This window comes from Vanacampus margaritifer, chromosome 1, assembly GCF_051991255.1.
Source record: "Vanacampus margaritifer isolate UIUO_Vmar chromosome 1, RoL_Vmar_1.0, whole genome shotgun sequence".
Classification (NCBI taxonomy): domain Eukaryota; kingdom Metazoa; phylum Chordata; class Actinopteri; order Syngnathiformes; family Syngnathidae; genus Vanacampus; species Vanacampus margaritifer.
This window is the reverse complement of record NC_135432.1, coordinates 50,508,329-50,531,009: the sequence shown is the minus strand read 5'-3', so window position 1 is coordinate 50,531,009 and position 22,681 is coordinate 50,508,329. Positions and strand designations below refer to the sequence as shown.

Sequence of the window (22,681 nt, the reverse complement as noted above, 5' to 3'; positions counted from 1 at the left end):
GTTTTCAAACGTTGTTCCAGCCCAGACAATTGATTTTGTTGTGAACTGAGGCTTCAGTTTCAAACTTGTTTGACATATTGCACAAACCCTGTTGATTAAGAGCATTATTTACTTAAGGTTTGTGTGTTCTAAACGGAAGCAAAAAGAAATTGATTACTCAAACAGATGTGGGAACTGATCTACTAACTACCTGGATTGTGGTTCAATAGATAAAGGTGTCTGAAGAGCTAAATAGAATATATGTTTTGATAAAATGGAAAAGGTTGTGGGTTCGATCCCAAGCCATTGTGACCGCATCAAAGTATCCTTGAGCAAGATAGTGAACCCCCAGGTGCTCCTGATGCTGTGTCATCAATAGGTGATTGAGTAGTCAATGTAAAGTGCTTTGAGGGCCTTGTAAGGTGGAAAAGTGCTATATACAGTAAATGATGATTCCATCTGTTGATGGAATTAATTTGTATGTATAATGTGTTTAATGTACTGTATTGCTCAAAGTGTACTCAGCAACTATAGACTATAGTTATGATATTTTACCACTTTGCCATCACAGGTGCCCATAAGTGGAGACATAACAACAAAAAGGCCAAAAATAAGCAAAATACGAGTGAAAATTACAAATTTACATCTCAAAGGGCTGAACGTAGTCTCACGAGATTTGATGAGGTATTGCGGGAAATCACACAATAGCCGTTTAAACACCCGAGTTTGTGCCATTTTGGGGGAATAGTTGATTTAGTTCCATAGCTTTATACATCAGACCACCTAACTCCACATGTTCTATAAATGTATGTTGGGATTATATAAAAGTAAATCAGATACATCAGAAAATCTAGAGCAAATACTGTATTTCAAATAACTTGCTTGGATTCCTACTGGTAGTTTAATGAGATCAGTAAAAAGATGCGTTTCAGTAAATCACGGATTGCTGTAGCAGCCTGTGAATCATCTCTGCATGCAGCCAATTCGGCATGTAGTATTCAATCTGCTGAACAGGCATAGATGGTCAGAAGCAGTGCCAAATAGAAATATGCTAATTTGGGATGCTTCTTGCGCAGTGATTTGTCAGTCTTGTACATAAGCTGCTGACATGTTTCATTCATTGGAGGGAAATCATACATTCATGTTTTGACCTGCTTACCTGCTGTGAGGATGTATCACAAGTTTGAGCTGCAACGGAGCCGCAGATTTTAGTATTCACTTTATATGTGTGACATTTAAAAAAAAAAAGAACATTTCACTTACAATAAAAGCTACTTAGTGAAATCGTCACTGCTCTTGCCCTTGTCGTTATCATAGATAGTAAGTGTAGAGGGCAAAGATGTTGAACTGTTTCGATGACAGCCAAGAGCGCTTAACATTCGCCGGGTGTCTGCTGTCTCCCCTTGTGGGCTTGACGCTCTGCCATGTGCTGGGGCTGATGGGGATTTTAACTCTGCCAGCCTGTCAATCCTCTCGTCCCTTGACACGCTTTGCGATTAACCCCAACAAAACGCCTCTTGTCTACTCTCTCCTTCATCTTTCCCTGCCAACATATCTCAACACTCTTTTATGTTTCATTTTCTTTCCCATAGCTAAGAGGTTTTATTTATTGACACTTTGTGAGTTCAGGTGTGTGCCTGCCCCTTCACCAAACCGCCATGTCTTTCTGTCAGCTGCCTCTGATCCCACTCTGTTCTCCTTTCGCTATTTTTTATTCACCCCAACTTCACCTGCACACACTTTCCTCTTAGGCATTTCCTTCTTATCTACATCCATGCTACGCCATCCTGGCAAAAGACCCGTTCACTTCTCACCTCCTCTTCTGTTCATAACTGACTCATCGTTTGCTTTTTACTGAAAAAGTCATCCGCGATTGTGGTGGTTCACTCTGCAGCGATTGGAATGCATCACTAACCTCAATATGAGCTCTTGCAGGTGGGTGTGCACATGGGTGAGCGTGTGACAGAGATAAGCATTTGATACAAAACATAACGTTTCCAAAAGTGATCATCTGCAAAAGAGAGGAAGGGTGTACGAGCGTGCTCTTCTTTGAACCTGTGGCACATTTTCATATCAAGGTGTTCAAGTTCCACTCACGCAAGATCAGACAACAAATCCAAGCACTGTAGATTAGATGAAAACTGGCTCCAAATCAAATAGATCGACTTGTGTTTGAAACAATCCAATTGGCTCTTTCAACTTGCTCTACAAGCAGATGTTGCTCCCCTTCCGCTTCACGCAGAGGCAGGTTTTGCCATTATCTCGCTGCTTATTAGTTGAGAAGCTGAAATGCTTCATTGTGTACATATCTAACAATTAGTTGTTATTTTGGGTTTAGTGTTTGAGGGAACAAAAACAAGCAATTTCATGCAAATCCAGCTTTTGTAATTAATTCGAGTCCCATGCTTGATTTTTATGCAGATCCGTCCCTACTGTGCCAGCTCTAGTCCATCTAGTTTATAATAGCATCTAGTGACAAATAGCCTCCATAGCCGGGGCTAAGTGGGCTTTGTTAAGGTGCAGACAGTGAACTATGACTTAAGATGTCATTTATATTGCTTCTTTAGAATGGATTAGTTTGGTCTTTTGTTTCACAATTTGTGAACAGGAATTCAGTAGGCACGGTGGTGTTTGCATATAGCAAAAATATAAACGCAACACTTTTGTTTTTGCTCACATTTTTTTATGCAATGAACTCAAAGATCTAAAACTTCTTCCACATACACAATATAAAAAAAAATTTTCTCAAATATTCTAAATCTAGATAATGAGCACTTCTCCTTTGTGGAGATGGATTAAAAACACTGAGCCAGGCTTTAAGTGTGTGGAAAAATTTTGTTTTTTTTGTTTCTCAGTTATAAAAAGATGCTTAAAATGTAATCCATTCAGATTTCTGCCATACTGTACAGGACTAGCTTCATTTACTTTTATATCTTGGTAAAAAATAATAATATTGTGTTTAACTGAGGCAATTATAAACACAAACACGTGTTTAAAATAATGCATAGTGTCCTTCATTTCACAGACTTAAATCAGTTGTTCAGTTTTAAAAATAAAAATAAAATCATCCTTTGTAGGTCCATGTTGCAGAATGTAACCTGCAGCGTTAGGTAACCTGCCACATTCTGCAGTACAAAAGTAATCAAATAGATGTTGGGCTCTATTGTATTTAATGACAAACTGTGTGACAGTCACACTGCAACAAGTCAGACGTCACCAGGGTCGCCGATATTGTAGGAAACTGCAGAATTGACTTTGACTTGAGCTGGTGCTTGTAAATTGGGCTGTGCCTCTGCAGCATGAAGTCCCTCTGTTGTCCAAATGATGAAATTATTCTCACGCTAATTTCAGTAAAACCGCTAATTAGTTGTGACACATGGGGCACCTGCTTACATTGTTTATACTACATAAGTGGACGCTCATAACACTAACTTAACTGTTACGTTTCACATCCTCAACTTGGAATAATTGGTTTCATATCATGCATGTGTGATTTAGAATAGAAAGACAAACGTGTGAGGTACTGCTTACATTCACAGTACATTCCTGTCTCTTGGTCTCTCTATCTCGATACAATATGTCTGCCGAGACTAAATGCTATTCTTTTTCCCTGGTCTTCAGCCAAAAAATGGATTTTTAACACCTGCGGTGCTGGCGGCTCAGAAGGTCCAACTCCCTCCCAGTGCCTCAATTCCTATAGGAGCAGCAAAATCAATGTGACGGTGGGCACCCGCGGGCCTTTCAAAGGCATTCAAATGTGGCAGGTCCCTGAAACTGGCACATACAGGTAGGAGGACCCTGCCATTATTTGTTGAAAAATGTTTACATAATACCTGTTTAACTACACAATAAATTATGTAGGGTAAATTTGACTCTATTTAGAGTGGGACATAATACACTCAGTTTCAGAGTAATATTTACACTTGGAAGAGAGTAAAATAAAGAGTTGGGGGGGGAATGTGACGCAAGTGTTGCGGAACAAACTCACAACTCTCACCTTGGGAGACAGACGATCTACTCGCTGAGCAAAGCAGCTCCTGCTGCGTGTTACTATACCACTCGTGTCAGTTGGAATCTTCCGAAAAATTATGTTTTTGGTCTCTTTGAAGATAAGCAAACAGTAGGAGGGGCATAACTCAGGTGGTAGTGTGGCAGTCTCCCAAGCTGAAGGTCATGAGTTTGTTCCTCAACCCTTGAGTGACTTTTATTTTTATTTTATTTTTCAATTCTTTATTTTACTCTCTTCCAAGTGTAAATATTAGCCTACTCTAAAACGGAGTCTACTTGTTCCCACTCTAGATAGTCACATTTACTCTAAATATAGACAAATTTACTCTACAGAATTTACTGTGTACATATTGGAACTTGTAATAAAAACATGCATGTTTGTTTTGTGTTCTTTGATATTTCATTGGTTAGTTAATTTGGTCAATGGTGTTCTGCTGTATGTATTTGCCAGATTCCTCAACATTGTTCACAGAAGCAACAACAGTGTAGGGCATGTGTTTATAGTTTATTTGGTACATTTTTCCAATCAGAACTGAAATTCTCAAAACCACTCGTTCAATTTTCACAGCCTTGTGCCACTTGTGCACATTAAAAAAACAATTTCCTGGAACAAGTTACAAATGCTTAGCTACATCCATGCAAATGATTAAGTATTATTAGTAGGCCAATGTGAGCGACAGCTACTGCCTGTGGAATCAGCCTGACCGTTGGCACGTTGCGCCAGAAGAATTACGGAAAAACACACTGCAACAAACAGGCAGTTACGCCAACTCTTAAGTATATTCTGGGCATGCGTGAGAAGGAATAGCCCTTCATACCGTCTGCGGCGGTAGTCCCTATTCTTAACTGTTAAAAAAAGGTAACCGGAAAACTCTTTATGGGAGCAGAATATAAAAGCGTAAACAACGCATACCGCTTTCTTTTATACTGTACTCACGATGTGCTCCAATGCACACCCTCAGTCTCTTTACAGAGTATTGCGTAGTATAAAAACGAAATGCTATCTTGTAGGGATGAGCCGGATATCCGTACAACACGAGTATCCGGTACAAATAATTAATTTTCTCCGGATACGAACATAACCCGGATATAATTCCTTGTTATCCGTATCTGTGCTCCAATGCTCTTCTCTCATTGCAGGCTGCCTCTTTTTTGAATCTCAATTAGGTTGTTTTGCCAATAGTTTTCAAATAAATTATAGCAACCTTTGATCAATCCATATCAATTTCAGACTTTATTTTAAGTGTGAAAAATAAATTACTACTAATGTAAGCCCCACATATTTTCGAACAAACCACCCCCATTTCCATTTAGGCCAAGCCCACATAAGTTTTTTTTGCCACGCCCCCTCTGAATACAGATACAGATAGTGCTGTACTCGCTCATCCCTACTACCTAGTTGTGTCTCCATGCCTTGCCATAGTTTGGATTTCATCACTCTATTCTCTTTAACAGTATGTGATATGCCAGGCTCTCTTGAACAATAGTGATGAATCCATCTTCTCAATCTTCTGTCCAGACAGACATTGTAACTATCTACAAAAGCGAAGGGTGATAATGTGCAAAATGAAAAAAAATCTTACTGTTTATCAGCATTTGTCGCTTTTTGTTCTTGCTTGTGCGCTGATTTGCTAGCTAGCAGATAATCAAAGTAATCAAATGTCACAATGGTCCGACGCCAATTCAACATGTTGAATCCGCCAAAAAAACACACCCCAGACTCTCCGCCAAAGGCTCCGATGTTACAATGACGCTTTATAAACTAATTAGATGCCGCATGCCGAAGTCCGACCACTCCCCGACTCTTGACGTCGGATTGGTGTATGGAGGTTTTTACACCCCACAACATTTTGGCATTAGTTCATCATCTCAAGTCTAAATGTTTGTTATCATAAGTCAAGCATATTTCAATACATTTTCATTAGACTTTTTACCAGGTGGATCTTGACTTAAACTAATGAAGTGAAAGTTGTGTGAAGCATTAGATCTACCTATGATCAACCGGTTTTCTGAAATTTTTTGATGTGATGCAGATGAGAATTTGTGGCCCAACAGCCGGGGATATCAAGTGTAAGAAGACTGCACTATAAATTAATACAACACTCCATGTACAGTTTTCCCAAAGGAGACTTAATTTCATTTTGTTTTTTCCTTTGTGTTACACTGTTTTCTCCTTTCTTAATTGCAATGAGATGGTCTTTTGAACAAACTGCAGGGTAAACATTGAAAGCATAAATGCAATTTTTTTCCAGTCTCTTTCAATCAATCTTCCACACGAAAGTGTAAACTTACCATTTTGAATAATGGCCATCAAAACTCTAGCCCCAGTTGGCATTCAAAAATTGACAACATGACTAAGTAATTAACTCATTCACCCCCACCCATTTTCACTGAAGTAACCCCTTACACTCCCGGCTGTTTTACTAGATTTTGACTGATTTTGCAAGGCCTACAGAATATTGTTTTTTATTGCTATAAAAACATGGAACCTACCAAAAGAAAGATTAGAGTCTATTCTTTTATCAGGAAAAACATTTATATATGTTTCCGTTTTGCAGCAATTAGCATTAGAATATAGTTAAGTTTCATCATTATTCACAAACCTGTTGAAAACACTGGGGAAAAAGAGCTTGTTGCAACATGGCCCTGGCTGATCTCTTATACTCTGCTGCCACCTGCTGGCCGTTTTTTGTAATAACTGCAATTTCTTTAAGCGACCTCTTCAGGTCAGAAGCTGCATCAGAGCTCCAGCATAAAAAAAAAAAACTTTAAAAAAAAAACATAAATATCTTTTTGGGAGTGAAGGACAAAGTATTAAAAAAACTTATTTATATGTTTTGGGGTTTGAATGAGTTAATAAAGTATTATTCAGACACAATGACGGCATGCAGATTTTTACTTTAGAGATATGTACTGAGGATTTTGTAAAGAGACTGGATTTTGCAGTGGATCCATTGTGTTTTGCCATTTGTATGAATTGTTTTAAGAAATAATGCACTTAGAGCTTTGCGAATTTGGAGGATGATTTGAGAAATGTACCAAATCAACTGAGAAAACTGTCAAATGCTGTCATACTTTTACAGCTCACACCAAAATCATCTTTTGTGAGCACAGGCAGAGCCTTGAACAAATAATGTCTTTCATAACAATACACTCCTCCCCCCGCCCACTTCTTCTTCTCCCGCGCGCTTCAGCAGGGCATCAAGGTTCCTCGAAAACAGAGGAGTATAGAAGGGAATCTTCAAAAAGGTTTCAAAAATACATCAACAATAAGCCTGAGCACATTGTCCTCAAACTGCGTTTTACACTAGAATTCAATATGGCGTATCAATCACCGTGGGCAGGCGTCAATATTTCTCGCCTCACCAAAAGTTCTCACCTCTCCTCCCACTCAGCCCTGTTGAGTCTTGAGCCTTTAAATACCTCACAACAGTCGTGACACATGTCCCAGGGTTTGGAGAAAAACACCCTCTGCCTCCAAACCTCAAAATGGTGGCCTTAATGCAGCCTGGTTATCTGGCAGAGCCAGTAAATGAAGTTGACAGACGGCCACGGAGATGAATGTGCGCTCTGCATCTCCCAAAAGTCATTAGGCAAACAGCTGAGGTAGCTACCGAGCACCAGGCAGCGTTTGCTCTCCACCGAGCATGACCACCTGGGAAGAGCAATATTGAAGCACTCCCAAAAACCAATCAATTTTTTTCCTGGCTGGTAAAACTGGGACAGTTAAAATGGACGTCCTGTGCTATGAAAGTATTTGCTTTTATGTGTCTGCATTATATTGAACGCATGCTTGCAAACGTTTGTGCGTACGTGCCTTGAAGCTCAATTAATGTTAACAGAATCTGAGAGCAAGAGCAAGTTTCCCAATTTTATTTAACTTTTTATTTGTTTGTTGTTGTTGTGTAAATGTTTATGGAGCTCCGAGTTAAAAAATTTCACACTTAATGATATTAATGAATTCCGATTGTTTGTCCTTGTGTTGGGTGTTTGTTAGAATCACAGCCTCTGGTGCAGCAGGTGGCCGAAGTGTTATGGCCATGAGTAGATCGCATGGCATCTACATAGTTGGTGACTTTCTGCTGAGGAAAGGAGAGCTGCTTTACATCCTGGTTGGTCAAAAAGGAGAAGATGCATGTCCCAATGTAAGTTGAATTCAAGTCATTGTGCTTCACTAACAATCCAACGATGCTGCCAGAAAATCACATGAAATCCTGCCTCGTGCGTATCATTAGTTGCTTCTTTTTTTTTCTGCCACTCAGTCAACATTCACCAAGATGTTCACACAGACATACTCATTCCACTACGCATTATTGTGTCCCACCAGAAGAACCTAGGGACACACTTGATAAACCCTTGGCCAAAAATGAGATCTTCTTTTCACATTCACAACACAGGTCAGGGTTTTGTTCGGACAAGGGTTGTTCAAAATTAGGAAAAATTTAAGCCCGTGTCCCACTGAAGAGCAAATGTTTGTGATTGTTGGTGAAGGTAGGGAATACACGCGCAGTTAGGGTTCATCGGGGTCCGTTCAAGGTTCACAAACCTACTCCGGACAAAACTATACTAACATGACACTTATTTATAGGACTAGCGGAGCAGTGGGTTTTAACAAACTAAAACATTTTTATCTTTTTTCTTCTTCTTTTTGTTTTAGCACATGACTTTTCAGGTGGAGTATTAAATTAGTTGTGTTAAAAACAACTCTATTCTTTCCGCCACGTGAAAGGCTCACTTTGCACACATTGCAAGTCAACGTTGCAACTTTCTCCATTTTCCATATTAAAATAATTTCATACTGCAGACATTCAGTCAATCAATCAGTCTTTATTTGTACACCACTTTTATTACAAATGCAACTCAAGTGCTATACATAGTTTAAAAACAATTCCCCAGCCCACCGCGCCAACCCACAATACCGACCCACAAAAAAAGAAGAAGTGTATATTCAAAACCGAGCAAAACAGATGATCTAAGGCCCCTAAGGTTCAGCACAGGACAACCTAGCGACAAAATCTCAGGAAGCCATCTGCGCTAGGAGAGGACCAAAATCTGCGTCCGCAGAACCAAACCCACCTTCTGACGCAGAGAGCTCCCTCTAAGGAAACACTGGAAAAGTAAAATTACCAGACTATAATAAATTTTAAGAACATAAGACCAAGCTAAAACTATAAAAGAGGAATAATAATATAAAATGCTAAATGTTCAAAACATAAATATTATCTCTGTTACACGTTAGCTACCCGCGACCACTAACAGGATGTTCTCCCACTTGCGGTGTTTACTTGCACAGTTTATGGTGTTGCGTAGTATAAAATCTATACATGTACAGTGCTGCTCAAAAGTTTGTGAACCTCTCTTGGATTTTCCAATTGTTTCAACCTGATTTTGTTATTCAATCTGAACCATTACATTTTATATGAAATAACAAGTGTAGGTTTATCAGTTCAATGCACTGTTCTTATTTTAAAATCAATTGTGTAGTCAAAACTAAATTAAAAAGAGTTTTGGGTCAATTCATGTAGGTGCAAAAGTAAGTGAACCCTGAGCTACATTGCTTAAAACAAGCAGTTAAGTAGGACCAGGTATGACAAATTGGTAATTAAACTAACAACTGAAATGGGCCAATGAAATGAGAAAGGTGTAGCGAAGTAATTGTGCACCACGGACTGAAACAGACAAAACCACGTCACTTCAGTCTTTCCCAGGTGAACCCATACAGGTCAGTCATGCTGAGAGGAAGAGAAATCTCAGGGGACCTCAGGAAGTGGGTAGTGACAGCACATCTGTCTGGGGAAAGCTATAAAGTCATCTAAAAAAATAAGTGAACTTCATCATTCCACTGTGAAGCAGATCATCTGCAACTAGAGAACACTGAAAATTACTACAATCCTGCCTAGAAGTGGATGACCTTCTAAAAATATCAGCAAGACTCGCAAGAATAATTATAATTCAGGTAAAATGCCTGCTCGAACATCACATCAAGAGATTTGCAGACCTCTTTTGCTGCATCTGGGACACATTTGCATGCTACAACAATCAGAAGAAAAGTGAACCGACAAGGCTTTCATGGAAGGCTTGCTAGGTAGAAGCCTCTGCTCACAAAAAAGATCAAAGCTGCCCATCTCAACTTTGCCAGAGAGTACCTGGACATACCTGAAGCTTTTTGGAAGTCCCTTCTGTGGTCAGATGAATCCAAAATTGAACTGTTTGGTCACAACTAAAACAGTCATGTTTGGTGAAAAGTCAACACTGCATAGTAGCAAAAGAACCTTCTCCCTACAGTGAAGCATGGGGGTGGTGATAATGTTAAGTTCTGGGCTGGCTTTTCATCCTCAGGACCTGGACAACTCCACATAGTCCAGGGAATCATGAATTCAGAAGAATATTGTGAAATCCTGGAACATAACCTGAAGCCGTTATTTGTGAAGTTACAGCCTGGTAGACGATGGATCATGCAACGTGACAATAATCCAAAGCATTCCAGCAATACAACCAAGGAATGGCTGAAGAATAACAAGATACATGTTCTGGATGTGTCCAGTTAAAATCCTGACCTAAATTCTTTCAAAATACTGTGGCGGGACCTGAAGCGGGCAGTTTATGCTAGACGCCCATCCAACCTCCCCTAAATTGGCTGCATTTTGCAAGGAAGAGTGGCAAAAATCTTCCAGAGTAGATGTGAAAGACTGATAAATCACTAAAGAAAGTGTTTGGATTAAGTTCTCATTGCAAAAGGAGGTGCAATGTCTGATGAGAGGTTCACATACTTTTGCACCCATGAAATCTGAGTTTTTCGTAAATCAACAACTTTTGTTAAAAAATGAATGACAATATTATTATTCTTTTTGTTCAAGTCTATTATTTTCAATGTCAGCATTGTAGATTTGAGTATGACTAAACATTTAATAAGGTTACTTTAATATTTTATACAAACAATCTGATCTGGTTGTATTGCAAACAATCTGACCATGTATGTAGGGTTCACACTTTTGAGCAGCACTATATATATATGTGGCAGAGTCTTTGTCTCTTGGTAGAAAGATAGGAAGAGAATGCTCATTTTGTGGCCCTAAACGGTTACTTAAAGCCGCAACCAAGCTCACAATGGTCCCCCCGCTGTTTCTCCTTGGCTTCCTTTTGTTGTTTTGTCAGAGGTGGTTGTCATCCGTTATGCTCTGGAGCTCTTTGCTGGCAGCCTTGCCGTATGCTTACACAACGCTCAGATTAAAAACCTCCCAATCCCTCTAGTCACCAATGAAACCATCCATCATTTCCAATATAAACATTCACAAATGTAGGCCAGACTCCGCAATGAAAATTTCTCATATTAACAAAGTAAGATGGTTTGTGGGCCATTATTCATCTTGGAGATTAGCAAGTCAATACTACTTACTGTATTTAACATAACTCATGTCAGATAAAGTCCTTGCAATTGACTCCACACAAATGAACAGACCCACAGACAGATGGTGGCAAGAAAAGTAAGTTTATTGGTGATTTTATAGCTCTCTAGTTGGCTAGAAAGTCATATTTGACATAAGGCTGTTAAGTGTTTGTTGAAATAAAAATATAGTTACATTAAATAAGTGGCCCAAAGTCACTAATCTTGCAATGTAGTTGGTCTTGCCAGAACACAGCTATAATGTTGGCTTGTAACTTGCTCAATTTTATGCAGATATAATTAACAATCAGCATTTCATTGTGTATGGGTATAGTTTAGTTAATTAAAGGCATAACTGCAAGCTTTTAAATAATGTCATTTCGATTGGTAATCACATTGTATGATCCCATACCTGGAGGTTTATCAGAACATCAACAGTGAGGGATCTTCAAGCTCTTTTCATGTGTTTGTTTTTTCACTTGTACTATGACTGGTATTGAGAGATCACATGCTCATCCTCTGCACATAATACGGAAGATCATTTTCTAAAAATTGTTTTAAATGGGATCGAGTCTGGGCTTCGGCCTTCCTGGGTTGAGTTTGCATGTTCTTCCCGTGTTTGCGTGGGTTTTCTCCGGGTACTCGGGTTTCCTCCCACATTTCCAAAGACATGCGTGGCAGGTTAATTGTACACTCCAAATTGTCCATAGGTGTGATTGTGAGTGTGGATGGTTGTTTGTCTCTGTGTGCCCTGCGATTGGCTGGCAACCAGTTCAGCGCGTACCCCGCCTACTGCCCGAAGCCAGCTGGGATAGGCTCCAGCGCGCCCCGCGACCCTTGTGAGGATTAAGCGGTTAAGAAAATGGATGGATGGATGGATGGTTTTAAATGTCTTCACAAGCACGTCACAATTAGAAGCATTTTGATGTTTTCCTGTATGTCTAATAATAATAATTTCAATCTCATTGCAGTCCCTCTCGATGATTACTTCCTGCAGTTCTGCAGAGAATGATTGCATTAGCATGGATTTTCCCTCAATTATATGCTAATTATATGCTGTTTGGGGCCTGATATTAGCTTGAGATAAAGTATTGAACAAATATTTGTACACAAGGAGGCCTGTAGAGATTATCCTCCCCACTCACAATACACAATTTTATGAAGAAACTGTCAAAGTGTTTATTAATGCATGCAGATTGTGCACTAAAATTGTGTGACACATAATAATAGCCTCATGCATCCAAGCTTAATTAGTTAAGCAGAAAGACTGCCTCCAGAATCAAGGAATTGCATTTTAGCCTGGTGTCACTGTACACGCAGTCAGTACTCAATGTTCATGCCACATGCACATCAGTTTTTTACAAAACAGACACAAATGGGCACACAAAACAGTATGCAGTAAAGTAGAATACGTCCTAGGGAGTTATACACAATAGCAACATGTCATTTGTTTACTGCATAAACAGTACAGTATGTGTAACATTGTTTATAGATGTGCATACAGTAGATAGTATCGGAGCCACTGGCAATATTTTTGACATTCCCATTTACTGTCCTGGGATTGGCTGATTACCAGTTGGCTTATCGTTTGTACCCTAATCACGATAAGCGGTGTAGAAAATGATCAGATATTTCATTTACATTTCAAAGAACATTAAGTCTTCCCCGCGTCCACACCCATGTCGTATGTTCCCAGGAGAACTTCATGATGTTCTTCAGGATTTTCCCTGGAACTAATGGAACTGCTTTCAGCTCACCAATGTGTAAAATACTCTTTTCAGAGTCAGCCTAAAAAAAAATCTGACCACAGAGTCAGCCTAAAATTTTTTTTTAAAAATTATTGTGAGTGTTGAAGTGCTTAATCTAATACTAAGAAAAACTAATATTTACCGATACTGATTATTAGGAGTGTTAGAAAAAAACAATTCGGCAATATATCGCAATATTACAGAGCGCAATTCTCCAATCAATTCAATATGCGGCCGAATGGATTTTTAAACATACATTTTTTATGTGAATATTCAACAAAAGTCTTACTTAGGGTTAGGATTTACACATTAAGATTGGAAGAATGTTATATTAATGGAACATTAAGCCTTAATATTTGATTTCAGTGATGTTCAAACATGAAACAGATTGCAACCTGAATTTTCAGATAAATACATTTTCATACAAATCTTACAGTTTACATGTACAAGTTTACTGATTAGTATTTTCTAAATTTGAGTTTTAAAAAAATCGCAATAATCAATTTATAGATTCGTATCGGGATTAATCGGTATCGAATTGAATCGTGACCTATGAATCGTGATACGAATTGAATCGCCAGGTACTAGGCAATTCACACCCTTATTGATTATTATTCTTACCTATTTGCAGTAAAAGAGAAAATATTAGTGTCAAAATAAAAACTTAACTTTGTTGTAATCCCATTAAAGCCCCTCTAAATAACTTTTCAACCTACAATTCATATCTTCCTAATCCTCCTGATGAAACATTGATTTACAGCTAGATTAATTAAACCTTTGTCATGATCTGAGGGGGTCTGTATCATTTTTACTAGCACTAAACAACTTTGAGGTGGATGGTGTGAACTCTGCCACACACAAAAAAACTACAAACGTGCAGACTGCTTTACGGCATACGTCCTTTCCCAAGAATGAAGTCGAGTCAAACGTCTACGCGCGATTACTTTATCATGCAAAGACCCCAAGAAATTAAGGTTTTTGTCTGAGGTGACGATAATGATGCTAAAAAGCTTACCTGGATGTGGATAAAAGCATAGTACATGATTTCACTCGCTTGCGAGGACAAAGACAAAGGGAGATTTGAGATTAGCTGCCTTTGCGGGGACTCGGCTCTTCCATGTTCAAATCAAAAATAATTATGTTATGCGTGGTAGCAATAAATAGCCAGCAGCTTGATCGTTTGCCCTTCCACAATGACCCCACCACCCACACAACACTCAAAAGTTGTGTGCTTTCTTATTTACGAATGCTTGTTAATGCATCGCGGGAAGGCAGGAAGGGAGGGGGAGCACATCGTTTGTGTGTGTACAATGAAGAAGATAAGATCACAACCACCGTCTGCTGTTAACATGCTTGAGAAACGTTAGTGCTGTATAAAGAAAAAAATTTAAATAGCCACTGGAAACAATGTAATTTAGTCAAACTGTGTGCACCTGGGACATCCGGATTTCAAAATGGTCAGTGCTTGTCCTTATAGGAAATGTGGTTCTTTCAAGGGAAATTCAAGGGGAAACAATACCGCTTTTGTCCAAAGGTGCCGCCATAAATAACAAAAAGGTCTTCCTTTTAATTTAAATTAAATTATAAAATAAAGTTGTCTAAAATTTAAACATAACTGAAATTAACATAATTTTTTACTTATTTTTTTTAAAACAAAAGTGCAGGGAGTTCCCATTGTCAGCAGCATCTTTTATAAAGTTAAGTGAAAATTTTAATAAATACATACAATTTACCCTGAGGTTAACCCATTTTTAAATTGATCACTGAAGCTGGTATCTCACTGAGTGACAAATGCATGTTTGCAAGCAAATTTAGGGTTTTCATCAGGGTTCATAAAATGTTTCAAAAGATCTTTGCGGAGAGTGAGAAATTGTCTGAACATGTTTGAAATGTCTTTGCAATAAGTAAAAATGGACTGTGAACATCTTAACGAACCCTAACAAAATTTGCTGTTTAGTGAGATACCAACTTTATCGCCCTTCACATTCAAGATGCCAAATATTGGACAATAATCGGACTATGCCTAATTTAAACCTACAATGAATAAGAACACTGTATCAGATGGTTGAGGACCTCATAAGGTGATACAGCGTACAAAGTACGACCCCGGGGGTCACATCCAGCCTACCTACAGTCTCTGACTGGCCCTCACAGAGACCTTGAAGTCAAAATTAAATGTAGTTTGTGCTTTTACTTTGAGTCGTGTTTTTATTTTATGTGCACTCATAAGGACATTGGTCCAAGTGAGGTCACACGAAAGACTTGTGTCTGCGGTGTTAAAAACGTATCAATGGTTTTTTTTTTGCTAGATGTTGTGACTTTTCCAGCCCCTCTGGCAACTGTTTTTCCAAAAAAGAGACTAGCAAAAGTGATAGCAGAGGTTATAATGTTAACCACAAAAAAAGATTCCCTTCCCACTACTTTTCAGGCCAGGTTTTAATTGAGTCTTATTTGAAAAATTATGTTCTGGTTATTTTGTTTATGTTGACTGCTGTCTGAAATAAATGAACAAATTAAATGAGAGGAAATTTCCTGCACAGTGGTTGGAAAAAAGCCAAGGGAACTTAGCACTGTACGCAAATCTACAGTGTCATAGACACATGTATTGGGTGTTTTTGAACATGTAACGCTTCTAATTTTGTTGAAAATGTGTATTTCCAAATGATAACAATCCACATAGCATTTCATTGAAACAAGACAATATTCTTTTTTTTTCTCAATACATTAAAAATAATATAGACAAAGCGGAAGTTGGCTTGGCCCTTGGAAAGCGTTGCAGTTTTTCATGTGGCCCCTTTGCAAAATGAATTGCCCAGCTCTGTCATGCACTTACCTTGAACGCTAATGGTCTCAAGCAAACTAGAATGCAACACAGTGCATAGATCAAATATTGATGATAAGATCAAATATTGATGATAAAATGTTTCTAATCTGCATTGTAAACCACTCATTTGTGGTGTATTGACTCAATCAGCTACATGCAGGTTAATTGAATACTCTGAATTGCCCACTGGTGTGAATCTACTTTGGTTGTTTGTTGAGAGATTGTATCTAGTGATGGACAAATGAAGCGTCATGAAGCACTTGTGATATTTTTTACTCCTCTAGATGGCACTCATGGTTTAAAGATGCAGTGGAAATTTAATCAATTTCCATTGCACTATATAGTATTAGTCTTTAAACCAAGAGCACGATCTAAAGAAGTCAAAAAATATCGTGTTTCATGAAGCTTCATTTTCCTATCACTAATTGTACCCGCCATTGGTCTGCTCTTTCAGAAAAAAAAATCCTTTTTTTTTACCTGCAAGAGAGCGCTTGAGTGTAAGAAAGCACTTGGAAAGCAGTTGCTCACCCGCTCGCTCTTTCCCTCGACCCACACACAGACCCAACTTTAAAGTGAAAAGCAACAGTCACATCAAGCTTAGAGGGAGAAAGAGTGAAGAAGGCTCTTCCACAACTTTTGATGGCATTTGTTTTGTACCCCGCCAATCCTGCCACTACCTGCCTGTCAATCATACTCAGCTAAACGCCGCCTTCTCCTTGCTCTCAGCCCCTCTGTGCTTTAAGCTCACACAAATTCAAGAGTTGAAGGCAGCAATGAAACCTGTGCGTGTTAGGAAGTAAAACTGGACCTACTACCAAGTAAGGCAGCCCAACACAAGACCAGAGTACCATCCTTGAAATCATGCACAGACTGAAAAAGACAATAAAAGTGCTCAGTACATGTAATAAGGGGAATAACATCTCTCTAGCATTGCAATGGTAACCTACACAGCTACACTATCCATACATTCATTTTCTATACTGCTTGTCCTCATCAATGATCAAAGTCACAGGTGAGATGAAATCTGGGCAGGGTAGACTAATAGCCCCTCTGGTGCCAGGGTATGATTTTTTATTTTTTATTTTTATAATCTGTACCCACAGTTTAGCAATCTGTATCCACAGTTAAGCAATCTGTATCCACAGTTTACTAATTTGTGCCCACAGTTCACTAAACTACTTAACTAGTACTACACTGTGGGAACAGATTAGTAAACTGTAGGTACAGATAAGTAAACTGTGGGTGGGTACAGATTAGCGGAAAAATAATAATTTCATACCCTGGCACCAGAGGGGCTCCGTAGAAAGAAAAAAAAGCCTACTAGAACATCTTGACTTTATTTGTCATTAACCAGTGGTCTTTTAAATAATGGCACATGTGATTGGTTAATTCTGAACACAGCTATATCGCAGTTACTTGTGCAACCACATTATTTCGTTTGACTTCCTCTCTCGAAAACATTACAAACAATACAATTAAGATATACAAATTCGAGATCGCATTAATGGTGGGAAAAGTTTTGAATTTGGTGTTGATATTATTTTGTTTACATTCTTTTGAACAGTGATATGTATATCCACTTTATTTTATCATTTAAAATTTCTGAGAAAAGGTTTTGATGTCAAATGTTTTGCGTAAAGTAAACATTTGAAATGTATGTAATCTTGCAAAAAAAGTTATTTAAATAGAGAACGACAACAATTTAGCATCAGAACAGCACAGCTTTCAACACTTTTGGGGCTGTTTTGTTTTTATAATGACTAATCCTAACCCCTAACCCTAATCCTTTTAACATCATGAATAGTTAAAGGGAGACAGTCAGCGAAATTATGAATAAACAGAAAGTGATTTACAACTACTTGGAAATTGGTTGAAAAGCTCTCTACTTCAGACCCGTCCTTCAAAAATGTCTATGCTATGTGTGCACTTTGACATTTCTGCTTTTAACTATAATCAAAGGCTTGTATTGTTTTTCAGTGTCATTAAAGTTACCTTGAATATTCTAAGGCTTTCACTTGGTAATGTTGATTCACACTTTGATCAAGACGCTGTGTCACAGAGTTAAAATGACTGTAAGCAATGAAGCATTGAAAACTTCTATCCCGCTTAAATTGTCTTTGCTGTTGAAGCTTAATAACTAAACTGTGTTTTCATACTCAATTAACACCTAAGCAAATCCTTTATAAGCTCTATCATTGTCTGTCTCCCCACAGTCCAATGTCATGCTGAATAAGATCTGCTTAGAACAGACCGCCCCTATGCTGAATAAGACTCAAGTGAAGGGTGGAGGTGGAGGAGGTGGTGGGGCGACATATGTATTCAAGGTGAGAAAATAACTTGATCCTGTCACCTGCCATTTAGAAACTACTTTTCGAAAGATGCATACACATCTTCCATGATAACTTAGAACTATTTTTACCTTGTAGTAGTCCTCATTGTGGCACAGATCTTGGTCGGACGTTGGCATGGCAACAGCAATGGACACTGCCAGCAATAATGAAATAATACCTTCTAATTATCCAGGTGCGCAATGGCTTTCACATCCCTCTCATCGTTGCTGGTGGAGGAGGAGGCCGAGGCTACAGCAGCCAATCAGAGAGCCAGCTAGAACAGATGGACTACGACCTCAGCCAACCGGGTCGCAATGGGAAGTCAAATGCTGCTGGTATGTCACACTCATCTTTAATTTGTTTTGTATGGCTGTCAGGGTTGGGAGGGTTACTTTTAAAATTTAATCCGTTACAGTTACAAGTTACCTGCTAAAAAATTTAGTTAGTAACATAATCCAAGTACCATAATATTTAAGTAATGTAACTGGATTACTTTTTGATTACTCCAATATTGAGTATGCTCATGAAGACAAAATAAAAATAAATATCACCACAATATATATTCTATACAATGTGCCCGGGCAGCCTTCAAATAGCAAAAATCCTTGTGTAATTAAAAAGCATGTAGGCTATTGATTGATTGATTGATTGATTGAAGGTCATATGCTGTTTTCGAACTTTCACTGAAAGCAACCACACCTCACAGTTTGATAGATGGATAGATAGATAGATAGATAGATAGATAGATAGATAGATAGATAGATAGATAGATAGATAGATAGATAGATAGATAGATAGATAGATAGATAGATAGATAGATAGATAGATTAGCCGTGTATATGTTGTGCATGTTTTTTAAATAATGAATTGGTGGGAGGAAGATTTGTTTGGAAGGTGTAACTCACATTATGGTTGTAGGCTAGCGGGCTAGCTAGCAAGAAGCGACAGCGCGTAGCATGCCGCTGGACTCTTAGCTCAAATTTTCGCTCCAAGTAAGTTCCAGTGAATACCGGTCGCCATTTCCCCCTCCCGTCCGTGAAGCTTTTTCAAACTGCCCATGTGTGGAGGACACGACTAGTCAGTTCGTTCGTACCCACCTCCCCGACATATAGCAACAGTCCCACTCGTGTGGGCGTGCACGCGCTCTCTCTCGCTCTCTCGCTGTCTCTCTCTCTTGCTCTGTTCTTCTCTCTCTCTCTCCCTTTCGCACTCTCTCTCATCGTAGAAATTGTAATCCCTCAAAGTAATCCCCATTTTTAATATATGTACCTGTAATCTGATTACATGTTTTTTTCTGTAACTAATGGAATACAGTTAAAAAAAAGAAGAAGAAGAAAGTAATCTGATTACGTAACAGCGGTACATGTATTCCATTACTCCCCAAGCCTGATGGCTGTATACACCAAGCAACTGCAAGATTATTGTTGCACAGTATTATAGTACAAAGACAATAATGCTCAGTTTTGTGGCATAAGTCCGTTGACCACAGCAAGGAGAGTGAGACAAGATTGATGGCTGCAATGAAACAAACTGTTGTTGGTGGGGCTAAGAGATGGATGACAATTCTACATGCCTGTGTATGTCGTATTTTCGATTTACAGCATGCAAGTGTTGGGCCAATTTTTCTTTCTTTCTTTTTTTTTTCAAGGGGCCTCCAAATCACTGGTGGCAAGCCTACTTATACAGCGGATATAAAAAGTCTACACACACCTCAAATGCCAGGTTTTGTGGTACATATATTTAAAAAAATAAAATAAAAAAAAAGGAGAGAGAGACCAAGATATATAATTTCAAAACATTTTCCATAATGAGTATGATCTGCAAAAGTTAGATTTTGTTTTTATCTTTTTAAAAGGGGAACTAAAGATAAACCAATAATGGGGTTGCACAAGTGTGTACACCCTGTTATACATGGGATATAGCTGTATTCAGGAATTATCAATCATATTTAAACTCTTGCTGAATAGTCAGCACACATCTTCCACTATTTAAAGTGCCTCTGATTGACCTACAGATAAAGTTCAGATGTTCTAGTAAGCCTTCCCTGGCTTTTTTTGTCTTCTATAACAGAAGCCTAAAGCTTTTATGTTAACCCGGACTGCTATTTTGAACTAATTCCCACCACCGTGTCTAAGGTGTCAGGATGGGGGAGCTTGAGGACCCAAATGCGGGAAGACAGGGCGAGGAGGCAGAGGTTCAATCAAAAAAAAAAAGGAATTCTAATTACTTACAAACAAAAGGTGATCTTCCAAATTAGAAGATAAACCAAAACTAGAACCAAAACATGGGGGAACAACTAGGCAAAAACGAACAGCATGACACGGGGAAAAGACGAGGCAAAAAACGGGCAGCATGACATGGGGAAAAACAATGAACCGACACAGACAGAGTGGAGACAGCAGACAAAATACACAGACACTAACGACACAACAAGACACACCTGGGGCAAGACACAAGTGGCTGAGGGCACTGATTGGATCACACGAGGAAGGGCAGGATCACACTTAACAAGACAAGGAAGGCACACAAGGAAAACAGATCCAAACATGACATAAGGTCCCAGTTCCAGCTGAAGAAAAACAGCCACAAAAGCATGAAGTTGTCATCACCAGGCGTCATTGCTGGCATGGTGTTTGTTTGGTGATGAACATTTAACATGAGTTTGAATGTGATTTGTTAATTCTGAACACAGTCCCACCCCAGTTATAAAAGGGTATGCACACTTGTGCTACCACATTATTTAATTTGTTTAGTTTTACTTTCCACCTCAAAAGATTAAGAAAAAATGTTATAGGTTACATTAATGGTGGAAAACCTTTTTCATATATTTACAGTATTCTGGTCTCATTTGGTTGGATCACAAAAACAGTCATTTGAAAAGGAATGTGTCAACTTTTTATATCTCTATATCTCACTCTAGCACCTATTTTTTACAATAAAAACAAGTCACGATGAGACTTGCAGCAAGTTTGTCAAAGAAATGAGGCTAAATGCTCTCCCTCTCAGTTGGCATAGCGTAGCAATTGCCATTTAGCGCCGCTGTCACTTCATCACATCTATAATCATCATTTTGACGTGAAAAATTTTCAACTGTTATCTTCCTTGGGACCGTCCGGCTGCACTTCAAAATGGAAAGGCTGAACTAATGTCACAACTCATAGCACCATAGTGTCAATTATCGGGGACGAGAGGGCAGTGCAACACTTTTTTTTATCTCTGAAATGTTAAAAACTTGGCAACTTAAGTAGTTTGGAAAAAAGTAAAATCAATCATGCTCACTCATCAATTTTTTAGGCCAGCTTTAGTGATACATATAACTCACGGTACTATACATTACTTGATCATAAGAGGCCTAATATATGTCGTATGTGTACAGGTGGTGGTGGAGGATGGAATGCTAGTGCTCCTGTCAGTCAGGGTGGCAGACCTCTGCTGCTGGGGGGACAGGGAGGACATGCCTGTCAAAAGTTCTGGCAGACACAAGGTGGTTTTGGGGGTGGCGGAGGCGGCTGTATGGCTGGAGGCGGTGGTGGAGGCTACAGAGGTCAGTAAAAGAGACTTTGGTGTCATGTCTAGTGTGACAATGTCCATACGCTCTGGACACCAGGTGGCTAACATACATGTGTGATGGCGATTTCATTAATGTATCTCCATAGACATGACATCACTATCCTTTTTTCTACTTGTGTTCCTTCCTCACAGGACCTCCACATAATATTGATGGGACCCACCTCCTATATAACGTTATAGTAGTCATGTACTGACATTCAGGTGGACCTGGCTTTGAATCTCCATTGGAAGATCTCTGTGTGGAGTTTGCATCTCCCTTGCTAAAACCAATTTTCTACACCAGCTTATCCCCCCTACATTAAAAAAACAGGCATATATTAGGTTAATTGAATATTGGTTATCTGTATCTGCTTGACAATTGACTGGTAACCAGTTCATCGTGTGCACTTTCTCTAGCCAATAGTCACTTGAGATTAATTCACGAGCAGCGATAATGAGAACAAGCAGTATGGAGAATGGATGGATGGATGTTAATTAGAATAGCAAGTTGATCACTTGTTAATTTTCGTTCCAGGTGGCAACACCTCATTAAATGACAATCCTAAGCACGACGGCGATGATGGCACGTCCCTCTTCGGTCCAGCTGGAGAGCCCTACCTCTATCCTCTGAAAGGTGATCTTAAAACATGACGCGACATTAAAAGCACATTTTTAGACTGTTTTAGTGGTTGACTGCATAAATGGTTGTCAGAAGAGTTAGAGAAGCAATGTTTGTAATTGTATTTTTTAGTATAACCTCCCACAATGTTGTAAACTGTACAGCAAGCTATTATCTTATTCAGTTTATAAGTAATGATAATTAGTGTGTGCGCATTGTGCTTATTTCTTCATTTTAGGG

At 38.8% G+C, this 22,681-nt stretch overlaps 1 protein-coding gene across 2 annotated transcripts in view; it reads left to right on the top strand.

Moving 5' to 3' along the window:
* The window catches only part of alk (ALK receptor tyrosine kinase), a 379,915-nt gene that overhangs the window by 319,721 nt on the left and 37,513 nt on the right, over positions 1–22,681 (top strand). For both annotated transcript variants that reach the window (XM_077579089.1, XM_077579020.1), the window contains exons 12-17: positions 3,601–3,766; positions 7,985–8,132; positions 18,157–18,267; positions 18,467–18,608; positions 21,650–21,817; positions 22,358–22,456. In XM_077579089.1, coding sequence (XP_077435215.1) covers positions 3,601–3,766; positions 7,985–8,132; positions 18,157–18,267; positions 18,467–18,608; positions 21,650–21,817; positions 22,358–22,456 — 834 coding nt within the window. The remainder of the gene's footprint in view (positions 1–3,600; positions 3,767–7,984; positions 8,133–18,156; positions 18,268–18,466; positions 18,609–21,649; positions 21,818–22,357; positions 22,457–22,681) is intronic.